The following is a 25,396-nucleotide window of genomic DNA, read 5'->3' as shown; positions in this document are numbered from 1 at the left end:
AATCCAATGGATCATTGAAAAATTCCGATTTGCATCTGGTCAAGTCATCCTCAGAGTACTCTCACCAAATCAATTGAGTTATGTAATTCCATTGATTTCAATGGGTCTACTCAGAGTATACCTTAGCTGGATAAACCCTTTATAGAGTGGTTCACAAAATTTAACACAACAGTTCAACATAAAACAGTTGACATGAATGAAATGCACAAGAGAAACAGTCTTTCATTTGCCAATCCTTTCAATCACCTAGTTACACTCATTATGCCTGGGCCCTGTGGCTATAGAGAAGCAGTCAAGTACAGAAAGAAGTGAACTTCTCTAAATCAAAACATTTTACCATACCTAATCCTCTGTATCGTGATAGTTGCTGGTAGATTTGTTTCATCCTTTCAATATTCAAGCGACTTGCCTCAGCGTGATTTACCATTGGTTTAGGGTAATTCACTCCTATTACACATTTTGCAACCTTCTGGACACCCTCGGGGGCATTCCAAGGATCATAGATGTACTTTGCAGGAAACCCTCTGAGTACAGGCAGATAGCGTCTTATAAAGAAAAGAAGAAAAAGTTTAAGTCACCAAGTCCTTTATAGAACAGCTTGTTTAACCCTTTAATTTTTCTAATAATTGGCAATGGTACTTAACCTGATATAGTCCCCATTAGGGTCAGTTCTTCTGCCAAAGCCCACAGGGCAATAGCAATGGAAAAATTGCTGGAAGAAGGAGCTACAGGACAGCCACATCCAACTGCCTGCATTCACACTCCAGTCAGCATCCAGGAGCAATTCTTCAAATACCTTTAAAACAAAAACTCTGTCAGCCCAAATAGTTTTTGAGAAATACGTTTTCAATGCTGTACAGTTTTGAAGCATTAAGACAAAGCCATCAGAGTCATGGCTGCTAAAATGACTATGACGAGTTACATAAAACTCCTACTCTTGACATAATGCATAGGAACGTATACTGTAAATTCTTGTTCCAAATCCGTTGAGGCAAGGAATATGAGGATACACGCAGCAGAACCCAACCGAATTCCAAACTGTGCTTAATCAGCAGTAATAATTTTATCTAGGTGAGTTCATCTGCACCAGAAGCACAAAGTGGCTCATATACATAAACTTAAGACTAAAAATGAGAAACAAAACTAAGGAGATCTTAAGATGGGCATCACTGCAAAAGGAGTGATCCTAGACTGTTCTGCTGGCCTGGACACTGTTGCCTGCTCACCTGGCTTAAATATAAGATACGTACTGTACTGAATAAATGTGAACATAATAGGTTCGTTCAGTTCTTTGAAAGCAAGGCAGTAGTGGGAGATGCTGCCCCTTCGCTAGTGTCTTAACTTGATTTAGAAGCACTGGGCCAAGCAACTGCTCATATTGTTGCAGCTATGAAGACAGTCCACGGGATCAGATGTTCATGGTATTATTCTCAACAGCTTTAGAGCTGTGCATTTGTTTTTGAGGGAGGGAGCAGTGTAAAGAAAAGGAAAATTCACATAGGAAGCTTTGAGCGTGGCATGTAATAATGCCTGTTCTCCACTAGATGATGCTATTTAGCTAGCCTTGCTTAGGTTATATAACAAGTAGCGCATAGCGTTCACTATTTTTTAAGGGGCTATAAATTCCACTCTAAAGCCATAGCAATATCTACCGTTACAGTATAATCCTAAGCATGTTTACTCAGAAGTAAATTCCATCATCAGTGGGATTTACTTCCTAGTATGTGTGTTTAGGACTGCCTTCTCAGAGTATTTATTCAAAGGATGAGACAAATACCATGGCCTAATACCATTATATATAACTTGATGAACAGAAAAACCAACAATACAGCACTAGATACAACATATTCTGTATAAATAGGTTGTGTAGCAAAAGCTGCCTGAAATTTAGAAATATCTGCATAACTAAAATATCAAACTGAAATCTTAAAATGCCAATACAAAAGAAAAATCGTCATCAATTAAGGAACAAAGAAATGTACCTTCATCCCTTCTTCCCAACTAATCCACAGATCGCCTCGAGTCAAGAAGCATGCTACAGCATGCCTGGCCAAGTGGTGGATCCAGCCTTCCTGACGTAGTTGGGTCATAATAGCATCAATCCAAGGGAATCCTGTCCTGCCCTCTGCCCATTTTGCCAAAGCCTCAGGATTCCTGTCCCATGGAATCTGCACACATATGGGATTGCCTTCCATTTTATCAAAGCGTGGATTATTAGTGGCTGCTGTGTAGAAGAATTCACGCCACAACAACTGGCCATAGAGAGAAAGAGGAGGAGAGCTGTTCTTTTTTACCTGAAATGATAGCAAAATAAATTATTACTTTTTTAAAAAAACAAAAGTTTTATTTTATTATTAAATGAGTATTTGACAGTTCAAGTTGGCTGGTTCATACCTTTTTGTATAAGTCTGTTAACTTGAAGTAAAACAGGCGGCAGGACAAACAGCCAAATCGTAGGTAAGGACTAAGTCCCGTGGGACTTGCAAGAAGAGAATTTGCATTCATTCGTGGTCGTTCAAAGTTTGCTACCCAAGCCTTAAGAAAAATGAAAAGGTTATGTACATTTTTCATTCAGGTTTTTTCCCCCTTATAATCACTTTTTTAAAAATGGAAACTTGGCAACAGCTAATGGCAAACCTAGATTTCAGAATTTGGAACCACTGACGTTTACCAGCTTCAGTTTATTTACCTGTAAATTCTAGAAGCAACAATTGGTCTTCAATCAAAAGGTACTGAGAAAAGGTGAACTCTATGTGAAAATACAGCGACAATACAATACTGACACCTCCCTCAAGGGCCATATGCTTGAGCCAGTTAATAAAGGCATAAACAAGTAGCTGAATTATATTTCTTTAGAAGAGTTAACAAGAATATTTGGAAGATCACCTCTACAAGGGAGATACATTTCACTCCTCCCCATCTGCTTTTTAGGTAGGTGTGAAAGAGCTTTTTATTTCAGTTCATCTTTCTGGGAAATGGTGGGTACAATTTAAATTGTTTGTCTGTTGGCCTACTTTGTTCTATGCTGCTCTTTGTCTTTTAGTATTTAATATTTTGATGTTATTTTAGTTAGTTTTTGTACCAAACATTAGCCTTCATGGGATGATGTGTTTTGAAAGGTAGCATAGAAATCCTCAGATGCTAGTCAGTACCTTTTTACCTCTATACAAGGTATTAAACCACAATTAACTGATGTCTGTTAAGGCTAGTGAATGTACCTTTCTTTCCAAATGTCTTTCCAATCTTGTAAGAGCTTCTGTTTCTCCACCTGGCCAAACAGCAGAAGGCAATCCATCCGTATCAAAACCTGCAAGATAAAATAATTATAAATATAGCAGCCAAACAATTTTGTCAAGAATCCCGTTTTCCCAAGTGAGAAATTGTTCGCTAGCATATCAATGCTAAAAATCAAGGATAACAGAGGGGGAAATATCCAAATACTACAAGCTTCTAGGTTCCAAAAAGATTCCAAAGATGTGCATGGCTTCAAAAGTGCTACATATTTACCCACCAAATTAATAAAGATCTTTTATTTCCTTTTCTAATTAACAGACAAGTGGCTACATCCATAAGTACCCTTCGACATATGGAATGATTCCTTCCATTTGCAGATAGAGTGGTACCTCGGAAGTTGAATGGAATCTGTTACGGAAGTCCATTTGACTTCCAAAATGTTTGGAAACCAAGGCACAGCTTCTGATTGGCTGCAGGATGGCTTCGGGTTCCAAAGAACGTTCGCAAACCAGAATACTCACTTCCGGATTTGCGGCATTTGGAAGCCAAAATGTTTGAGTCGCAAGGCGTTCGTCAACCAAGGTAGGACTGTACTCTCTGAATACCACAGGTCTCTGCTGATGTGGGGAAAGAAGGTGATTCCCCATTTCCCTTCAGCTGTTTTTCAACACACTACCCAAGGGTCTCTTAACTCTCCAAAGCTGGTTTACAGGGTGCAGAAATCTACAAAAATCACTCCCCCCACCACCACTATTAGAGGTCTCTGTTGAATGAAATGGGCTTCTGAAAATAGAAGGGCACCACTGAACACAGCCCAAATTTTGTTATTGCCGTGTCTGAAACGTTTGCTGTAATGCAATAATGTCTAGCAAGTGAACAACAGAGAGCTGTTTTCATTTCGTAATAAAACAGCTTCCCTCAGAATTTTTAAGGATAAACGATAGCAATCAACTTCACGTATTTTGACTAGGTTTCTTTTTAAACACATTTTCTTGTTATTTTTAATTGTTTTAGCTGTTTATTATATTTTGTACATCTCCTTAAGAGGGATGTGGAAGGTGATTAATAACAATAATTTTACATTCGTCATCTCAGAAGTAACCCTGCTATGGGGAAAAATGCTTATATGCATATGGATATAGCATTAATAAAAGTAGTAGTAGTACTAAGAGCTGTTCAACAGTGGAATAGATTCCCTTGGAAGGTGGTGGACTCTCTTTCACTGGAGGTTTTTAAGCAGAGGTTGGATGGCCATCTGTTATGGATGCACTGCATAGCAGCAGGTTGGCCTAGATCAGGCATCCCCAACCTGCGGCCCTCCAGATGTTTTGGCCTACAACTCCCATGATCCCTAGCTAACAGGACCAGTGGTCAGGAATGATGGGAATTGTAGTCCAAAACATCTGGAGGCCCAAGGTTGGGGAACACTGGCCTAGATGACCCTCAGGATCCCTTTCACCTCAATGCTATGATTCCAAGAATTGCTGAATACAGAATTTATAATTGGTCTCTAATGCCCATGCATCTAGATTGATATCCTTTGACCAAATGTTTGTATTTAACTGAAATAAAAGGTATGTGATCCCCTACAAAGTCTTACAGTCTTACTCATATTTCTTGTCAAATAGCAAACCAGGTCTATTTTCTGTTATAATAAAAGTTTTTTTAAGTCAATGGTTGTAAGTGTCCTCCGAAGAGAGATTATTCATTCTTCTTGTAAGTTTCTAGCTTTAGACACTCCACCTTGAATACAGTACTGGGAGAATAAATTAAGTGTATTAGGAAAAATGCTTCTCTTGAAATTCAAATTGAATTAATGAATTAATTAATTCAATTTGAATTGATTTAAGGATATTTCTATCAACGTGATACTAACTAACCAACAGCATTTGCTCATTATTCTTCTTCAAGTCAGCTACAGTGTCAGGGATTTATAATCCCTTTGGTCACAGGTTGAGGGAAAACCAGGGACAGACTTTTTGTGTGCAGCCCTGATTGTCAATTTTCTACGAACACAGACAGTACAACAGAAGGGCCATTAAAAATACTGGCATTTATTTTTGTAGTGTGGGAAGAATATTAATGAAGTTTCTTGGATTACCTAGTTCTTCCAAAGATGGAACACCATATTTTTCATCATGGTCATCAGAAACTGGAGTGGTACACTTTGACATTACTTCCGCAGTAATAGTTTCTACAGGCATCTCCAATGGCTCCATTCTACTTATTAAAGTCTGGAATCTCTTATAGGTAAGGGGTGGCTGTCCTCCATTTAATTCTATAATCCTAAAAACATGGAAGAAAATTTTAACTTAAGGTAATGTTGTTACAAAACACTGTAGGAAACTGCAAATTTTTCTTACCCTTGACATGAATTCTCTTATATCTACAAATAACAGTCCCATTATATTGCAGTTACAGAGCTTACATTCCTTTATCAAATGTCCACAGAAAAGCCTAAAGAGTCAACCACTGTAGTTGTATTAGACTGCAAGTGTAAGCATTACCACCCAGGCAAATAACCAACCTATGAATTAATGATAGAAATAAGTTAGACAAGAAATATTTATAAAAAGGTGACAAGAAAACTAGTGAAAGCCATACACTGCAGTTTTCATCTGGAATGAAGAGCCGATTTTGGCCTGCAATGCCATTTCCCCCAGACTATGCCCACCTATTCATCGGCTGATGCTTCTCATGAGGTCAGCTGATGTGTGAAAGTGCAGAGTCCAAGGGTTTTCTCCCCCCCCCCCCAGCCGCTGAAATTTCCCAAAAAGTTCCTTCTTTCTTCCTCTCCCTATCAGGTGATTGAGAGGGGAGGAAAATCTATCTTTTGGTACCATCGCAAGACTTAGGGCTGAAACAGGAGGCGGGAGCACTGCCTGGGAGTGCTTTGCAAAAGAAAGAAGCTTGGTGTCCATGCACTGCTTTCAAAGGACAGCTTTTGGGGCAGCTTTTTTTCCTCCCCAGCTGGAAATTATTATTATTATTTTTTGTGAATACTGAGTATTCCAAGATGCGATAAATAAATAGAACACACTTTCCACACTTTGAAAACACTGGTAAGTAAGCTGCCAAATTTGACTGGTATGGAACCAAATCATTATGTGACAATATTTATGAATACATTCATAAATAGGAACATATTCATGGAAAATATGGTAATGATTTTTTCCCACATCATTGCTAAAACTTATATATATTGCATATTATGTTACCAGGAAGCTTATCTTTCTCATTTTAAATTCACAAAACTATTAACTTACTTATCTAGGTCATATAAAGTATGTGAAATTCGTACAATGACTTCCACTCCTGCTTCACTAGCCAACTTCTTAATTGCTGCATCTCTCTCCTTCCCAAATGGCTCAGAGTCATACTCAATAGAAAGTTTTGTAATGTTCCATTCCTGCAGTTTTGAAAAAGGGTTAAAAGGATAGTTGTTTCAGATCATGGAGAAATAGGGATAACATAAATGAACATTAATACAGTCAAACCAAAAACACAAGTGGCCAAATGTATACAGTAGCATATGAACAGCCCAAAAAATTCAGAATTTCTGCAACTGTAGTTGGCTGCACAGAATATGTGAGCCAAGAGTTCTGCCATGAAAGATTTAAGCAAACTGAAGTAGTATCTATAGCTCCCTCCTCTCAGGAAGCTATAGGTGTAACAGTACAGGCTTGCAGAAAAATGAACATCTATCCCAAATGCAGTCTCAAAGGCCTTAAGAGTATAGTGGTACCTTGGGTTAAGAACTTAATTTGTTCTGGAAGTCCGTTCATAAACTGTTCTTAACCTGAGGTACCACTTTAGCTAATGGGGCCTCCTGCCGCCGCCGCAAGATTTCTGTTCTCATCCTGAAGCAAAGTTCTTAACCCGAGGTACTATTTCTGGGTTAGTGGAGTCCGTAACTTGAAGTGTCTGTAACCTGAAGCGTCTGTAACCCAAGGTACCACTGTAAATTGACAAGTATATCCCTAATATTCACTTTTTTCAGCCACTGCCTGAAAAGACTAACTGATCAGATGCATAATCCAGATTAACAGGATCATTAATATATGGAAGCAGGCCTTTCCTCTTTCATAAGTCTTTTTGCACACACTCTACCTTTGTTTCACTTGAAAAATATCTACCAATTTTTGACAGCTTTGTAGGAAGGAAGAACAAAAGAGAAAGGAATGAGCAGATACAACTGTTACCAAAACATACCCTAAGCAGCTTTTTGTTTGTCACTACAAACATCTTAATGTTTGTGTACATGTACAGTGTATTGTGACAGTATTGCATCACAATGAAAATAAAACAATTTTTGAAGGGAGTTTTAATTTTGAACATTTTTATATATATCTGAGAAAAGTTACACACCTGAACTTGTTGTGTGTGTACTGCTTTTCAAATTTTGCCATAGCACTAAAAAAAATCACAACATTGATCCAGAGTAGCTAGATCTGTTCATGTTCCTGTGAGTTTCAAGAGCTCTCCAAATCAAATGTGAATACATTATGTTATGTTGAAACAACTTGATAAATGTATAGAAGTTGCACAGAAATAGCACTGGAGAAAAGCATCGGATTTTACCTTAAAGAGCCTTGGAAACACATCTGCAGGCTGCCCTCGAATCACAAATAAACGAGAATTTAACTTTCGTAAATTGGCATCCAAATCTTCAAGACACTGAAGCAAAAACCTGTAAGGAAGATATAGGGGGGGGGGGGACACATTTATTTTCTGAAAAGCCTCTCTGAAGTTAACAAGATTTTCTGCATGAAGGAACAGTTGTAACCCAACTGTCACAATTATGCACACATTCAAGGGTTCATGTAAATGTTCTAATAGTGTAAAAACTGGTGTTATAATAAAACCTCACATTTTAGCAGCCTTCCCCAACCTTGTACCCCCTAGATATTGCTGCACTGCATCAGTCTTGGCTAGCATATCTTATGGTCAGGGATTATTATTTCCAGACCAACAGCATGTAGATGGGCACTAGGATGGGGAACACGAAACTGCTGACATCTTCTCAGTGCATAGTCTCACTGTGTAGATGATTTGCCAAAAAAATCAATAGTCAAGATTATTATTATTAAATAAATTTAAATATTGCCCATCTGAGGATCACAGAGCAGTTTACAGTGCTGCCAAAGATGTCAGCAAATTCAGAGAAGATGTATTACTCTGTGATATCTGTAATGGAATAATAGCAGGACCAATATGCACTTTTGGAACTCTTAAGACGATTAAGCTCAGACAGGATTTAAATGTTTTGCACAGAATGTTTTCCACAGAATCTATTAGCTGTCAAACACCTTTGCTTTCTTCATCAAAGCAAATTCAGGTACTTTGTTACATTAATTATAATTTCATATTATATTATATTTCAGGTACAACAGTTCATGGGAAACTACTGAATTTTATGTGCTGCTAAATGTGCCTAATACATGCGGGTGGCACTGTGGTCTAAACTACTGAGCCTAGGGCTTGCCGACTGGAAGGTCGGTGGTTCAATTCCCCGCAATGGGGTGAACTCCCCTTGCTCGATCCCAGCTCCTGCCAACCTAGCAGTTTGAAAGCACGTCAAAGTGCAAGTAGATAAATATGTACCGCTCTGGCGGGAAGGTAAACTATGTTTCCGTGCGCTGCCCTGGTTTCACCAGAAGCGGCTTAGTCATGCTGGTTACATGACCCGGAAATACTGTCAGCCAGTAAAGCGAGATGAGCGCTGCAACCTCAGAGTCGTTCACGACTGGACTTAACTGTCAGGGGTCCTTTACCTTTAAATGTGCCTAATACAGTTAGCTTCATTTTCCTGAATGGCAGAAGAGTGATCTTACATTGTAAGAAATTCCAGAATGGTAGCCAGGTTAGTCTTTTGCAGCAAAAACAAAGAATCCTATGGCACCTTAATGATAACAGATTTATCACACTATTAATTTTTATGGACCAGAGTCTGGTTCAACACAGAATGCTTAAGTAGAGATATAATAGCAGGGTCAACTGGAATGAATTTAGATATACACTTTAAAATGCATTTTTCTCCTGAAACAATTTTAATTTAAGCATTAAAAAGTTGCTAACCTATTTTTTGCTTTCAATTAAGCATGATATAGCCAAACCCCAGGGGAAGGGGGCTGAGATCAGCAGTTTTGTTAAGAAATGAATAAGTCTTTACCTTTAAGCTTTTTCTAATTCATCTCATATATTTATGGTAGCATTCCTAGAAATGTTTAATAGTTCATTGTTGCATAATTAAATTTCTTTATTAAATTGAATTATCAGTCTTAGAACAATTGTAATTATAGAATAGCAATACTAAGTCAACTGCCTGCCTTGCTTAATCCTACAGGTCTTCTGCAATATTCCTATAGTTTGATGGGTATGTTTCTCATTTTTCAGAAACACAGATGTGCACTGATATTTAAGACAGACTTATATTTCAACTATTGTTTTAAAGGATTGCATTAAAACCTACTCACTGTGACCAAAATAACTCAGCTGAGTGGCAAAGAGAGAAAAAACTGCAAACTGGAATGCTTTCTTTCTAGCAATCAGTATTTTTGTTTGTTTGTTTCATAAAAGTGATAAACAGCTTGATTGTAAAACAAAAACCCAAAACACCTCACCATGGTTTACAAAAAGATAAATAAAATTCTTTAAAACAACAAAACATTAAAATACTAAAACAGATTAAAATTAACACCAGCATTTCTAAGCATTTCAGTAGCCTTGCCTAAATAAGAATGTTTTTAGTAGGTGCCAAAAAGAATACAAAGAAAATGCTTGCTAGATATCAATAAGCAGGGAGTTCCAAGGTGCAGGTGCTGCCGCACTAAACAATTGAGTTCTCACAAATGTGGAATGGGTATTTTGTGGCACCTATACTAGTGCCAATTCCACTGATTGAAGCAGTCAAGTGGGCACATGTGGGGTAAGGCAATCTCGTAGGTAAACTGGTCCCAAGTTATTATGGGTTTTGTATAATAATAGCAACACCTTGAACTTGGCCCAGTAGCAGACTGGCAACCAGCTGAACAGCCACAATTCAACAACAATTCATTTTTAGAGGACTTCTATTATGTACACTACAAGTCTGATATTATGACCTGAGTGCTCTTAGCCCATATAATCAGAGATGAAGCTATAGAAGATATTTATGTAACACCTATCTTATTTGCCTCCTGCCAACCTAGCAGTTCGAAAGCACATCAAAGTGCAATTAGATAAATAGGTACCACTCCGGCGGGAAGGTAAACGGCGTTTCCATGAGCTGCTCTGGTTCGCCAGAAGCGGCTTAGTCATGCTGGCCACATGACCCGGAAGCTGTACGCCGGCTCCCTCGGCCAATAAAGCGAGATGAGCGACGCAACCCCAGAGTCGGCCACGACCGGACCTAATGGTCAGGGGTCCCTTTACCTTTTATCTTATTTGCAAACATAGTACTTCAGTCAAGTGGAAGAGGAAGTTGTTCTTATTCAACAGCAGTGATGGTCTTAAGTGTCAAAAGTGACCTATAATCTGTATAGCAACCATACAACTTTATGAATTTATTAAAATGTAAATTAACAATTTTAAAGAACAGTTCTAAAATTATCACCCAAGTCTGATCAAAATTACCTCATTTCAAATAAACAGTGCCAACCTCAAAAAGTGGTTCTTTTCTAGAGCAGAGGCAGAGATGCCCATAGCTGCTGGATCCTAGACTCTCATTCCCAGCCCCATTTCCCCCCCAAAAAAAACTTCCATTATAAGCTCTAATTTTTGAATGGTGAAAGCTACTATTCATAACCTATAGTTCTTAGATATCTTGTGCTATGAAAAATATTATTTGCACAAGCTCAACTGATATTCTTTATGCACTTACAGATAGGTAGCCGTGTTGGTCTGCCATAGTCAAAACAAAACAAAAATCCTTCCAGTAGCACCTTAAAGACCAACTAAGTCAGTTCTTGGTATGAGCTTTCGTGTGCATGCACACTTCTTCAGATACACTGAAACAGAAGTTTCCAGACCCTTCTATATAGTGAGAAGGTGGGGAGGGGTATTACTCAGAAGGGTGGTGGGAATGGGTGATTGGCAGATAGCTGTGTTAAGAGTTGACGACTCTTAACGACTGCAATAGGTCTTACAGGAAGTAGCAAGGGGTGAAAAAGTGAAAAATGGCTTTGTCGTGTATAATGAGATATGCACTTATTATTCATTTGCAATTTTTGTATTCTGCCTCTTCTTCCAAGAAGCACATGCTTCAAGATGCAGCACACAGACAGCTGTATTTAATGCTGTACCAGTAAAGCTCTGTTTATGCAACAGGACTCTCCTCTCCTCCTCCCAACCCCAAATCTGCTCCAGAAGGTCCCCAATACACAGGAGCAGATTTTGAAGATGTGCAGGGTACTGGTTCCTCCCTCCATATTATCCTCACTACAATCATGTGAGACAGGTTAGGCTGCGAGACAGTGATTGGCCCAGGGTCCACAAGTGAACTTATTGGCTTTAAGAATTTGATCCCCCACTCCATCTTGATCGGATTCTCAACTTCAGATCACACTGGTTCTTTGTTTGTGAATCTAGAGGGCAAAAATAAGCAAAGAAAAAATACACAACTAATTATTGGCTTTTCTGTTCACCTAATGCAGATGAAAGGAAGACGCTGCCACTACTGACAATCCCTTCTGAGATTCTAGAAGTATTATCTACCCTGCTCTCACATCTATCTTTTCAACTTTTACAGAGTAGACAAATGCTACATTGAAAGCTGATCAAAGCATTCCTCTGCTGATCAACCAAAGATTTTCAAATACGTAATGTATCTGTTTTTGTTACTCTGTGTGTACATCCATGCATACACTTACAGTGTAGTGCAATGACTAGAGTCTGGATGTGTGAAATCCAGAATCAAATCTCCTCACTAACTACAGATACAAGCATATAATCTCTCAGCCTCAGCTACTTCTTTCAGAATTGTTTTAAGGTTAAAATGTCATTTTCACTTTCCCAGAGGAAAAGGCAAGCTATTAACATAACATATTCAACTATTTCCTTGCACATAATCAGAATTACATTGTTCTATTTAAAATGTCTAAGTACTTTGCATGAAAGCTCAATATACAGACACACTGAATAATTTGTAATAACAGTTTATCAAGTTAGAATTAAATGAAACAATACTATGCATGCTTTAAGAAAAATGATAATCAATCTAAGTGTGCAAAGGAGGCCTAAATGGAAAGAGAACCTCTTGAGAACAGAACATATACAATTTAATCTTCAAAGTCCCCAACAGATTGGGGAAAGGGAGTAGGGAAGAGAAAGACACCCAGTATAACAAACCCTTAATATTTCTCTCCATCTGTGTTAGCTTTTAACTCATTTCCTTATATGATTTCTAAAGGATTGTTTCAATATGAATCAACAGAAAGGGCTTCTTAAATAGGTCGTTGCTCTAGCAACCAGCAGCCTGTTTGGACTACTCCCGTCACAATGACCTACTTTAAGGATCATGCTACAACACAGTTTCATAACTAGAATTTCAAGTTAATCACTGCAATGTTTTGAAGAGATCACACTGCATTACCAGCCAGAAATAAATCAGACATTTGCTGAAACAGAAAAAGGGTACCACAGCTGAACTATCCGCCATAATTTGCAGAAAAATTACATCTTTGAACACACAATATTCAAATTTCAAAAAGACTTATTTTAAAATTGCAACTGTGCTATGAAAGGTGTAAGAAGTAGTATAAGAAAGCCTTCCACAACATGAAAGAATATAGTACAGTGTAAGGAAGCCAACCAATCTAGTTTTCTTCCATTCTCCCAAATGCATGTGATCAAAACTAGTATCACAAATAGTAATTTTTACCGTTTATAGGCAGCAGTCAGAACAATATCTATGTAGGGCTACTGACCAAAGTGCTACAGTACAGACTAAAGACGTGCTTCCTTTCTTATGGCATAATGGATCAAAGTGCCCAACAAAACTATAGTTCAGATTTTCTATCATGAAAGCTCTAGGACTCCAAAACTTTGCTCAGAAGTCTGGATGCACAGAAGTTAAACCTGAATATTGAAAGTCAACATATATAAAGCAGTGGTCTCCAATCTTTTTTCAAAGAGGGCCAGATTTGATGAGGTGAAGGGCCGGATTAGGCACCTGAAACAAACTTTGGATGTACCTGATATAAAGAGTAGGCAATACCCACTTAAGACATACTAATGCTCACCTACTGAAATGTATGACTAACATGGAATTTCACCCTTTTTTCAATTTTGAAAAAAATGGGGGGGGAGGCTCACCTTGCGAATTAACATGTTTTTATTGCTTGCCATCAGAGTTTTTCAATTTTCAAAAAATGTTAATTTTATTACCTATTAATTACCTCTTTTTGGATCTGATACAATTGGGGTGGGGGAGTCTATCAACTGAGCTAGGAAATCCACTTCCACCAAAATTCCCTCAAGTTCTTTAAGGCAGTGTCACAAAATCACTTTTGTGTGTGTAAGAAACACTCATTTTTGTACACTATCTACATAAAGTTCTGTAGTTAGCATCTAGTTAAAATATTATATATTTCAGTTCTGACAAAACACTTCCACCAAAATTCCCTCAACTTCTCTAAGGCAGTGTCACAAAATCACTTTTGTGTGCGTAAGAAACACTCATTTTTTGTACACTATCTACATAAATTTCTGTAGTTATCATGTAGTTACAATATTACATATTTCAGTTATGACAAAACACTGTTTTTTGAACCTGGGAAAATATGAATCACCACTAGATAGAATGTAATTATAACATAGAATTTAGGTGAGTAAGCATAATGGGCATTTATAGCACAGATGGTGGGACAAGGAGTGCCTTTTACCAAGTTCGGCTGGTGTACCAGCGGAACCCCACTTAGATTAAACAGATCTTGAATCAGGTAGTGATGTCCTGGTTAAATCCAGACCAACTACTGCAAAGCACTCCATGTGGGGCTGCCTCTGGAGATACTTCAGAAACTTCACCTAGGGTAAAATGCCGTTGCCCAAATGTTGGCTGGATGAGGTGCTCCGAGCATATAACTACAATAGTTTAACAGCTGCAATGGTTGCCAGTTCATTTTTAGGTCCAATTCAAAGTGATGGTTATGACCTTTGAAAACCTTAATGGTTTGGGACTGGGATACTTGAAGGATCACCTACAAATAGGAAGCTGCCTAGATCTTAAGATCAGCCTTGGAGGCTGTGGGTACAATTAGCCTGGCAGACATATAAGATAGGATTTTTGGTGGCAGTCCCATCTATAGAACTTCCTTCTCTGACAGCTGTTCAGATTTGTTTTAGACAGATCCTACAAACTACATTTCCAATTGGTTAAGCTGGTATCCTATACAGTGGTATCTCAGGTTACAGACGCTTCAGGTTACAGACTCCGCTAACCCAGAAATAGTACCTATAGTACCTTGGGTTAAGAACTTTGCTTCAGGATGAGAACAGAAATCGTGTTCCGGCGGCACGGTGGCAGCAGGAGGCCCCATTAGCTAAAGTGGTCTTCAGGTTAAACAGTTTCAGGTTAAGAACGGACCTCTGGAACAAATTAAGTACCGTATTTTTCGCCCTATAGGGCGCACCGGCACATAGGGCACACCTAGTTTTTTTGGGGGGGGATAAAGAAAAAAAATATTTCCCCCCAGGCGCGGGGCTGAGGCAGGGGAAGCCCAAGCTTCCCCCGACCCCAGCCCCCAGAACAGGCTGCTATGCGCAAGCCTTGGGAGCCTGGTGGGAACTCCCGTCGGTCTCCCCAGGCTTGCGGATATCTCTGCTGCGCTCCCCGGGTTTCGGGCTGCAGGCTGCTGTCCGCAAGCCTTGGGAGCCCAGCGGGAACTCTCTCCAGGCTTCAGTGAAAGCCTGCATTCGCCCCATAGGTTGCACACACATTTCCCCTTCATTTTTGGAGGGGGAAAAGTGTGTCCTATAAGGCGAACAATACGGTACTTAACCTGAGGTACCACAGTACTAAGAGTGAGGGGGTGGCTGTAATACATATGGTTATATCATCTGCTGTTGGTTTGTTTTTATTTAGTAATATCAACATTGTATTGATTTCAATTCTATAGTTAACAATGTTGTATTATTGCTGTCACCTTTTAAGTATAAACTGCCTTGGAAGGATCCATGATCCTGAAAAGCAGAACTGATATTGCTTCAATGAATGAGAATTAAACTAGTGAGAACATTTACTCTAGTCATGCAATTAAAAACAAACACAAAAACTAAATTTAAAATCTTCTATATTTGGATTCCCATTAATGAAAATTAAAATGCTATTTAAGAATGCCATTGCAATGAGAACAGTAGAAAGAACTCATGGAAGAAAAAGTGTTGTGAAGTCTGTTTACCGTACATGTGCTTATCATAAATAGAATTTATGCCAGATAAACAGGTAAAGGTTTCTAGGACAGAATCTTCCATCATATCACATTGAATATAGCAGGTACACACATTTGCTCATTGCAAGGAAAGTCCATTGTGTCACTATCATTGTACAAACTATGCTGTATTTATACATAACTGAACAAACTGGTCTTCTCCGATATAACCAAATCTTTATATACTGCTTGACATTATTTAGTTCTCAAAACACTTGCTTCTTTAACAGATGACTCATTCAGTTAGTTATACAACTGTACTGGTCTATGGTGTCTTAGCTGAAGTATTCAGGCAAATAAAGGACTAATGATGCTACTGTTTTTGTTCATTTTATCATCTTACACAGAAGCCATTTTTCTCTTTTTTAAAGTGATATCCCAGACAGCAGCATCAAACTGTCCTATGAAGTGCTTTAATATGCTTCAGAATGTCAGTCTTGTAGTTTTAAAAGCTCTCGTCAGCATTCACCATGTATAAGGTTGATAAAGTATGATGTTCTAAAATAATTCATTTTGATTTCAACAGGCTTATTTCACTCTTTTGTTGATCAACTAAACGTTTATTTACATTTTTGGTCCAGAAATAAAGTCAGATACAACTCTGCATAAAATTAAATCCCAACTTAAGAGACAACGTAATTTCTAAAAGGCAGCACCTTAGTTAGTTTATTAACAAGAGAAACTACCTACCTACATTCTACCTGCCAAAATCTGTTTCTTAAAGGGACCTATTTATCTACTTACACTTTGACGTGCTTTCGAACTGCTAGGTTGGCAGGAGCAGGGACCGAGCAACAGGCGCTCACCCCGTTGCGGGGATTTGAACCGCCGACCTTTTGATCAGCAAGTCCTAGGCTCTGTGGTTTAACCCACAGCGCCACCCGCGTCCCTTGACCTTTGGGTAGCAAGTGACTAATAAATGGAGGGTGGGGAGAGAGATGAAAATTTGCCCAAAGCCTAGAGAGTGACTCACAATGAGAATTTCTTAGAATTTGAGGGATTCCTTCAGTTACTATAATCTGAAGCACATAATAATGACCTTTCTGCTGATGCCTAGTCAATATGAAAGCAAAGTAAACCAATGCCACCAGACAGAAACAGAGTAACTCAATATGGTTATGATTTTTTCTCAAATTTGTTTTAAATTTTTCTAAACCACTTTAATATTTTTTCCAATCAAGTGGTATATGTATGCATGTATGTATGTATGTATGTATGTATGTATGAATGAATAAATAAATAAATAAATAAATAAATAAATGCAGAGAAGGCCTAACAACAGGCTATTCCACAGGTGACCACACATACTTGTAAGCAAAAAGCTTATACCTATTAAATCTGTGGTTACTGAATACTGTTCCACATTTAAACAGTTATGTGTTTTACTTGTAGACAATTTTAAGAGCGCTGAAAGTAATACCATTTAAGGTAAGGGTTAAAACACTAGAGATAAAAATGCAGGAAGCAAATCACACAGACAGACTTCAATCCTGGTTTGGTATTCTGGCTTGTTAGCAATCTGTAGTGTGAACAAACAACTCCTTGCCAGTTTGGGTGCAGCAACAAACAATATGTTGCTAACCAGTAATCCAAGCTTTATATCATTTCTCATGGAGTAAAAAGGGAAAGAGGATGGCAAGTGGGCCTGCAGTTCATGTCAGCTCATTCATATTCAAACTATAGCATGTTGTTACACAGGGCCAGTACTCAAATTTAGAGCCATATTGAACAATTCTTCCCTCCCAAAACAGCCTTGTCCACATGCAATACAGGAATAACCCTAGGCTACAATTCATGGTTAGCGAGGAGAGTGCTTAACCACAGCACTGGATTAAAACTGCTAGCTAAGTCAAACTTTTGCTTAGCTCACCATGGGACTATTCAAGACTGCGGAGGAGCAATGCAGTTTAGAGCTTCTCTCCAGGAGCCCATACAACTCCAGGAAGTCAGTCTGGTTTACCATGTCATGGAAACCAGGCCAGTGTGACATTTCCTTGTGGGGAGTATGCTCCAGCCTCCTGATCATTTTGATCTCCCCTATCCTTTCAGTTATTGATTCTCTCAAAAAATGTTAGCAGGGCAGAAGCTTGTTTGATAATTTGATAGTGCTTTCTACCAATTTACACAGAACAGTTTTGACCAAACTGCGGGAGGCAGTGGAGGACAGAGGTGCCTGGCGTTCTCTGGTCCATGGGGTCACGAAGAGTCGGACACGACTAAACGACTAAACAACAACAACATACAGAACAGTTGTTATAATTAGCTGGTAACTTCCTGGATGTTCAATTAGCTACTTTGCAGCCCTCTAGTATAGAAGCTAATGTTAGGAACAAGCTATACATTATTGTAAGAAGATCAGCAATTTTATATTTGGGTTCCTTAAGAACTCAAGTGGATTTATTGCCCCAGTGATCTGTCAGTTAGTACTAGAACTCTCGCTCCAAGCTCTCCATCTTTCCCTAGCACACCTTTCCATCTCTTATCAGGATCCAAACATGTCTTGGACAGAAACTGAATATGTTTCCAACATATTCAAACATATCAGTTTTTATTGTTTTAGGCTCCAACCCTATAGCCAGTTTCAATGGGACTCACTTTTGAGCAGACACATGTAGGATTGTGCTGCTAATGTATCTAACAATATAGTCAATTCCTTCCCTCTGCTTCCCTCTTTTGCATAATCTTTTGCTTCTTTTTGCTTTAATGTTCTCTTATTCAATTTTTTTTGGGGGGGGGAGCGCCTTCTTGCCCCTGAATCTGTAGCATATGTTCTAGTTGACCTTCTGTTGCCATGGCTTTAAATAACCTCCAAGCTTTTAAAAGAGATGTGATTCTCTTGACTCTCCCTGTCATACTCATTTTTAAAATAAGTTTACTTTTCAGTCAAATGTGACTGTATTGAACTGTGTACACACTATAAGTTTTAAAGAATGTTCAAAACACATTCTTTCTCTCAAAGAATTATGGGCGCTGTAGCTCAGCCCTCACAGAGTTACAACTCCCATCAACTCCTCATTACAATGCCCAGGATTCTTTGAGGGAAAGAATATGCTTTAAAGATATAGTGTATACAGAACCTTGCATTTCTACTGGCAATTTCCCAGTTACATGTATATTGAGTTTCATATCACTGTGGTCACTGTTGCCCTTAGTTTAGCAACACTTACATCTTGCTCTAGGTCCTGGTCAACACAATTAATTCCAGCTCCATGCCCCATTCATTCCCTAGCCAACTGTTTTAAAAAAACAGTCATTTAGGGTATCTAGAAAAGTTGTCTCTTTGTCATTATATAACTCTATGCAATATCACCCACTATTAACAATTTGGATCCCTCTGATTTATTTCTCCATTTCAAGTTCAACTTGATTGGGGGTTGGAGCATGATAATATGTCTCCATTATGACATTATTTTTCAAACCCTGCTTCTGTGGAGGAGTCTGCACCTTTTCTAGATTGGCTTCTATGCCTTCCTTGACATGCAGTGCTATTCCACCCTTAAGACACATTTCTTCGCTCTGTGTATTCAGGAGAGCCCTGAATGATTATCCCCATTCCACCAGATTCCTCTTATACCCACTATATTTACACAAAAACGTAAGAATAGCCCTGCTGGATCAGGCCAGTGATCCATCTAGTCCAGCATCCTGTTCTCACAGTAGCCATCCTGATGCATATGGAAGCCTGCAAGTAGGACCGGAGCACAACAGCACTCTTTCCTCCTGAGGATTCCAGGAACTGGATCCTATTTGCTTTACAAGCGGATTTTCAGGGGGAGTAGGGAAGCCATTCATTTAACGTATTGTCATCAAGATATAGTGAATATACTCCCTGCTCTACACCAGAATTATGCACCCATTTCAGAAAACATGGGTTAAAACACAACATGACTCTTGCAGAGGGAAATCAATTAAAAACATGTTTGAAAGCTTCTTGTTCCAAATGCAAAAAATAAAATTACATATCTGATCAATGTTAACATTTATTTATTTACAGTGGTCTGTTCTTAAGCCGAAACCGTTCTCAACCTGAGGCGGCTTTCGCTAATGGGGCATCATGCTGCAGCCGTGCCATGACTTCCGCTTACATCCTGGGGCAAAGTTTGCTACCAGGAGCATCTACTTCCAGGTTAGTGGAGCTCGTTACCCAAAGTGTTCGTAAGGAGGACGGTACATAACCCGAGGTTCCACTGTAATTTTAAAACATGTCTACAAATGATTGGGATGCGGGTGGCGCTGTGGGTAAAACCTCAGTGCCAAGGACTTGCCGATCGCATGGTCGGCGGTTCGAATCCCCGCGGCGGGGTGAGCTCCCGTCGTTCATTCCCAGCTCCTGCCCACCTAGCAGTTTGAAAGCATGTCAAAGTGCAAGGAGATAAATAGGTACCGCTTTATAGCGGGAAGGTAAACGGCGTTTCCGTGTGCTGCGCTGGTTCTGGCTCACCAGAGCAGCTTCGTCACGCTGGCCACGTGACCCGGAAGTGTCTGTGGACAGCACTGGCTCCCGGCCTCTAGAGTGAGATGAGCGCACAACCCTAGAGTCTGTCAAGAATGGCCCGTACGGGCAGGGGTACCTTTACCTTTACAAATGATTATATTGCCCAGAACAAGGTATACACACACTTCCAAGAAGACTAATTTATGTAATACAGCAGTAGCAGTTATGTTTGTTTGCTACTACACATTGTTTGCTACTACACAAAGTTACAATATATTGTATTTATGTAGTGGAACCTTTCAGTTCTCAACTCATTCTTAATTCATATTTACAGCACCCGCTGCAAATGCTTCCCCCCCCCCTTTCATTTTACAAATGGGCAAGTCACTGAATCTGTGGCTAGCTGAGACAGAAGTCCAGTGTTCTATTTAAGCTTTCCCAACCTGGTGCCCTCCAAATGATTCAAATTCCAACTCCCATCATCCTCAATCAGCATGACACATTGTCTGGGATGATGAAACCTAAATCCAAAACATTTGGAGGGCAGCATGTTGAAGAAAGGCTGTTCTATCTACTTGCTCCAGTTACTCTGTCACAATGAATTTCCTTAACTCAAATTATGAATGCCACTACCAGTTAACTTTTATTTATTTATACTCCAACTTTCCTCAACTGCAGGACCCAAGCAACATTCACAAGGCACTCAGTTTTGATGATGGTAAAGCTTATCTCGGGTATACAGTGACCAATCAAAGAGACAAGAAAAGCTTGTGAAGTTTTGTTGGTTAAAGAAAAAAAACTCAAAAATCCACTATCAGGGAATACCTTTATTAGAACCTCAAAAAACCTTAAGTCTTGTAAGCTAGCTAACTAATGAGTAAGACACTGAAGGCCTCTGGGACTAATGATAGAAATGGCCCCATGATATTTGTCTAACCAGCCCCCTAAGCATTTTAACAAGTGACCACAATATTATTTTCTTTTAAGAATTACCGTAAGTACACTTCTGGCCTAGATCTAATCTTTTAAAAAATAATTGATAATCCCCGACCTATGAAGTCCTTTTGTTGTGGCTAATTGTTTAACCAATAACTGGTATTGCATTTTACCAGAGTTCAAGAACAAAAAAGAAAATGCTTCACGTTGGCTTCATCTACTACCCCTGGCAATTAAAAAGTTTTGAAATGATAAATATTGGTTTCTTTTTTGAAATATTTATTGCCATGTATGACTCACTTCACTTAATATGTCTCAAAGTAGAGTTTTAAATTAATATACTATCTCAATGTTGATTTAATGCAAAACTTGAGAAATTCTAAAACTGTTCTGACTCCCATAACAGCATCCAAATGAAAGCTAGCCACTTCATTCAGAGCAAGATTCACAGAAGTCTTACTACAACAACACATTACAGAATGAAGTACACAGGATCTGTCTCAAATATTCTGAGCCACTTTCGTCTTGAACAACTTGTTAGCTAAGAAATAAGGTGCATTAAAAACATTACACAAAGAAACTCAGACTCAAGTTTAAAGTTTTTACATTATGAGAACTATAACAAATGCACCAGGAATGGGGACAAGAGAAAGGAGGTCAGTAACACCACGCAAGGCACCTGGCATGTCAGTATGACAGCAATAGACAAAATTCATTCACAAGTGTACTATGCATTTTCCTTACATCTTACAGTTTTAAGCATCTCCACTAGTATTTCCTTGTGCCTACTATACAGTGTTGGGACGCAGGTGGCGCTGTGGGTTAAAGCCTCAGCGCCTAGGACTTGCCGATCGAAAGGTCGGTGGTTCGAATCCCTGCGGCGGGGTGCGCTCCCGCTGCTCGGTCCCAGCGCCTGCCAATCTAGCAGTTCGAAAGCACCTCCGGGTGCAAGTAGATAAATAGGGACCGCTTACCAGCGGGAAGGTAAATGGCGTTTCCGTGTGCGGCTCTGGCTCGCCAGATGCAGCTTTGTCACACTGGCCACGTGACCCGGAAGTGTCTCTGGACAGCGCTGGCCCCTGGCCTCTTGAGTGAGATGGGCGCACAACCCCAGAGTCTGTCAAGACTGGCCCGTACGGGCAGGGGTACCTTTACCTTTACCTTTTACTATACAGTGTTGATATATTTTACCAAGTATTCATTCAATACCCTATTTTTGACTTCTAAAATCACAATTTTTAAAATGGTGAACAGATGACAACATACCTTTAGCAGCTTAAATCCAGACCCGAAAGAGGCCCTGGCAGAAATATTTACTATCTACCATGACCAAGAAATTGCTACCATCCATACTGCATAGTAAGTAGCATAATATAAACTAGAAGACTAGACTAGACTCCTGTCCCTGCCCCCACACCAGTACTACTTCAAGTAAAAGTTGCCCAGCAGCATTATGTACCAAGTTTTCTAGTTATCTGTGAATTAGCCATGGAACACATGTGGATATCTAGCAGTTCTGGTTCACAATAAACTGGTTTAATTAGTTCAGAATGCAACTAACTAAGAAGCTTCCTTTGAAAGACCTGCACACTCCTTACAGCGATTGCTAATCCTCTTCATCTTTATTGTGTTCCACGAATGTCAAAGTAGTCCATATCATTTGTCTACCTTTGCTAGTGACCAGACACCAGTTTTGAACAGTGATTATGTGACAAGAACTATCCTATTAAGTTTGAACTCACCAAAAAAAAGTCAGATACAGCTCTCATTGCCTAATTTTTCAGTACCATTTGGAACAGTTACATACAAATATACACAGGTTTCCCCAATGTTTTATTGATTCGAAGCAACTTTTAGTAGGCCTCTTAGCCTCACAATGTCTGTGGTTGGAAAATGAGCATAATACTGCTTGCGAAATATCCAAGTGAGGTTATGTCTTGCTTTGCACAGCAACAGAAGGAACTGCAAGTGCAACTACCCCAGTGCTGCCAGCATCAGGAAGAGGCTGGAAAGGGGATAATTAGGAGTAGGTCATAGCTAGCAAGAGGAAGGTGAGCATCATGGCCACACATATATAACCCAGGACGGCAAAGCCTCTGTTGCACAGCAAGGACATTAAAGTGAAAGCTAAGACTAAAGATCACATCTTTAAAGCGGACAGTGACAAACATGTAATGGGTATAACTTTTGGAGCCTTTCACAAATATTTGTTACCCTGTTCGGCTGGAGAACAGGAAACAGAGGGAAGATGAAGTGGGTTTTGTTTTTTAATTGGGCCAGCTCTGTTTGTATAAGTACTGAACTATACAATTTTTCTGAGTATCCAAAAATCCTTTTGACACCACCAACATGGGCTAGAATTTATTCATCGCTTTAAATCAGCACTCTTTTGCATGCAGTGAGAGAAGCGCAGTTGCTTAAGAAGTTAACGACGGAATCCGTTCCCATGGGAAATGGCAAGCTTTAAAAATCAAGTCATGCTGAGAACATAAGCGGGTGGCCGAAGTGCGCCGTCCTTTCATTAGCTCCGAGTGCCAGGACGTCAAGACTGATTTCACCGGCGTTACACAGTACCTGAAACGGCGTTGTATAACCAGCAGCCAACGCGCGTGCGCAGACGACGCCCAAACCTCTCCCATTTCCTCCCCCCCCCCCTTTTCCTACCCGCAACCGGGAAGCTTCTGAATGGGGATTTATAAAAACCGGCCGGCTAAATAAAAAAAGAGCCGCATCCTCGCGCCCACTCATTCCGTTCACTAACCTCCACCGGTTGATCCCCACGTTGGAGGAGCCCGCGAACCAGGGGTCCAGGATGTAGACGCAGCGCACCGTGTCGGCGCCTTGGATGACTTCCCTCAGCGCCGGGTTGTCGTGGAGCCGGAGCCCCTTGCGGAACCAGTGCACCGCGTTCACCCCCATCTTCCGAGTGGCGCCCGGTTACTCCCCTCACAGGTTCTTCTGGCGGCGGAGGCCGGTGGATGTTGCGGGGGGGGGCGGGGGAAGAGAAGTCAAGGTAAAGAGCTGCCGGCTGTTCAGGGATAAATGAAGTCGGCGTCACGCCTCATGCCGAGCCGGGGTCCCGCCACTGAGGGAAAACACCCTCAGGGGGGGTTATACAGAAGAAGAAACAGGGGAGCCAAGGGCCGTAGGCAGCAGCGACGGCGGCTCTAGGACCCGGTGGAGGCGGCAGCTGCGGCTGTGGAGGCGGCGGCAGCTCCGGTGGCAGTGGCGATGGCCTCCAGCGAGAAACGCATTACCCCTTCTTTCCTCAGCCCCGCGCCCGCTCCACGCTGTTGGCGGTTAGGAGATGGAGGGGGGCTCGAAGAGCTCCGCGGAGTTCGACGCAGACCCGGCTCCAGCTGAACGGACGGCGGTTAGTTCCCCTCCTGGGTTTTTTCCCCTCACACGCAGCCACAAACCAGCCGCCGCTCGCCTCGCCGCCCGCCCTGTGACTCTACGCAGCAACCCTGCACTACAGGAGCCGCCCAGCGCCGCCCCCTCCTCCCCATTGGCTGCCCGCGCGGCACGTGACCTCCGGCCGCCTCACGTTTCTGAAATGTGTTTACGGGTTTCTGGCGGGCGGAGGGAGGGAGGGAAGGAGCGGGTATCTCCCTCCGCGCGCGCAGCGCAAAGCTCGGGAGCCACGCGGGGCTGAGAGAACCAAAGCAACAAAACTTAACGGTTTACTTTAAAGCACTGTCAACACACACACAGAGGGACGAGCTCGTCTGAAACGGCGACGCTCCAGCCGCGAGCCGCCCTCAGTCGACGGACAAACAAATAAAAATGAGGCCAGGGGGCGTGGCTAACCGGCTTCCTGGCCACGCCCTCAGGGCGGGCGCGAATGTCCCGGATGAGCACGGGGCTTCGGTGGAGGTTTCTGCTAAGCGCGTGGCGAGCCGCGTAAATGCGCGCGGGCGCCGGAGCCGCTGGGTTACATATGCGCGCGTGCACGTACGCACGGGGTGCGCGCACTGGTGTCTCTACTCTTCCCCCCCCCCCCCGTCCCCGCTTTTATTGCAGCCGCCTGGGCCAGCCCGTGCGCGGCTCGTGTTTGCAACACATGGGTGAGGCGTGGGCGCGCGCGCTGTTCGGGTCCTTCCGCTCGCACGGATGGCGACGGGGGTGGCCTGGAGCGCGCGGGCGGCGAACCTTGGAGAAGTCAAAACAAAAAAAATTCCTTCCAGTAGCACCTTAAAGACCAACTAAGTCAGTTCTTGGTATGAGCTTTCGTGTGCATGCACACATCTTCAGATACACAATATTTCTTCAGATGTGTGTATCTGAAGAAGTGTGCATGCACACGAAAGCTCATACCAAGAACTGACTTAGTTGGTCTTTAAGGTGCTACTGGAAGGAATTTTTTTTGTTTTGACTATGGCAG

General features: G+C 40.9%; 1 protein-coding gene across 5 annotated transcripts in view; it reads right to left on the bottom strand.

Annotated features, from left to right (window-relative positions):
- Positions 1-24,989, bottom strand: part of CRY1 (cryptochrome circadian regulator 1) — a 32,087-nt gene extending 7,098 nt beyond the window's left edge. The window contains exons 1-9 of one of the 5 annotated variants that reach the window (XM_083700369.1): positions 23,774-24,989; positions 7,816-7,924; positions 6,501-6,643; positions 5,336-5,520; positions 3,219-3,307; positions 2,395-2,535; positions 1,983-2,294; positions 645-796; positions 343-545 (exon numbers count right to left, since the gene is read on the bottom strand). In XM_083700369.1, the coding sequence (XP_083556495.1) occupies positions 343-545; positions 645-796; positions 1,983-2,294; positions 2,395-2,535; positions 3,219-3,307; positions 5,336-5,520; positions 6,501-6,643; positions 7,816-7,924; positions 23,774-23,931 (1,492 nt within the window). In that variant the 5' untranslated portion in view covers positions 23,932-24,989. The remainder of the gene's footprint in view (positions 1-342; positions 546-644; positions 797-1,982; positions 2,295-2,394; positions 2,536-3,218; positions 3,308-5,335; positions 5,521-6,500; positions 6,644-7,815; positions 7,925-23,773) is intronic. The other 4 variants (XM_083700368.1, XM_083700372.1, XM_083700371.1 and 1 more) reach the window with 4 other exon arrangements.
- Between the last annotated feature and the right edge of the window lie 407 nt (positions 24,990-25,396).

The sequence above is a fragment of the Podarcis gaigeae genome, assembly GCF_964106915.1.
Source record: "Podarcis gaigeae genome assembly, chromosome: 10".
In the NCBI taxonomy this organism is placed as follows: Eukaryota; Metazoa; Chordata; class Lepidosauria; order Squamata; family Lacertidae; genus Podarcis; species Podarcis gaigeae.
Note: the sequence above shows the minus strand (reverse complement) of the source record. Positions and strands in the feature narration are given on the sequence as shown.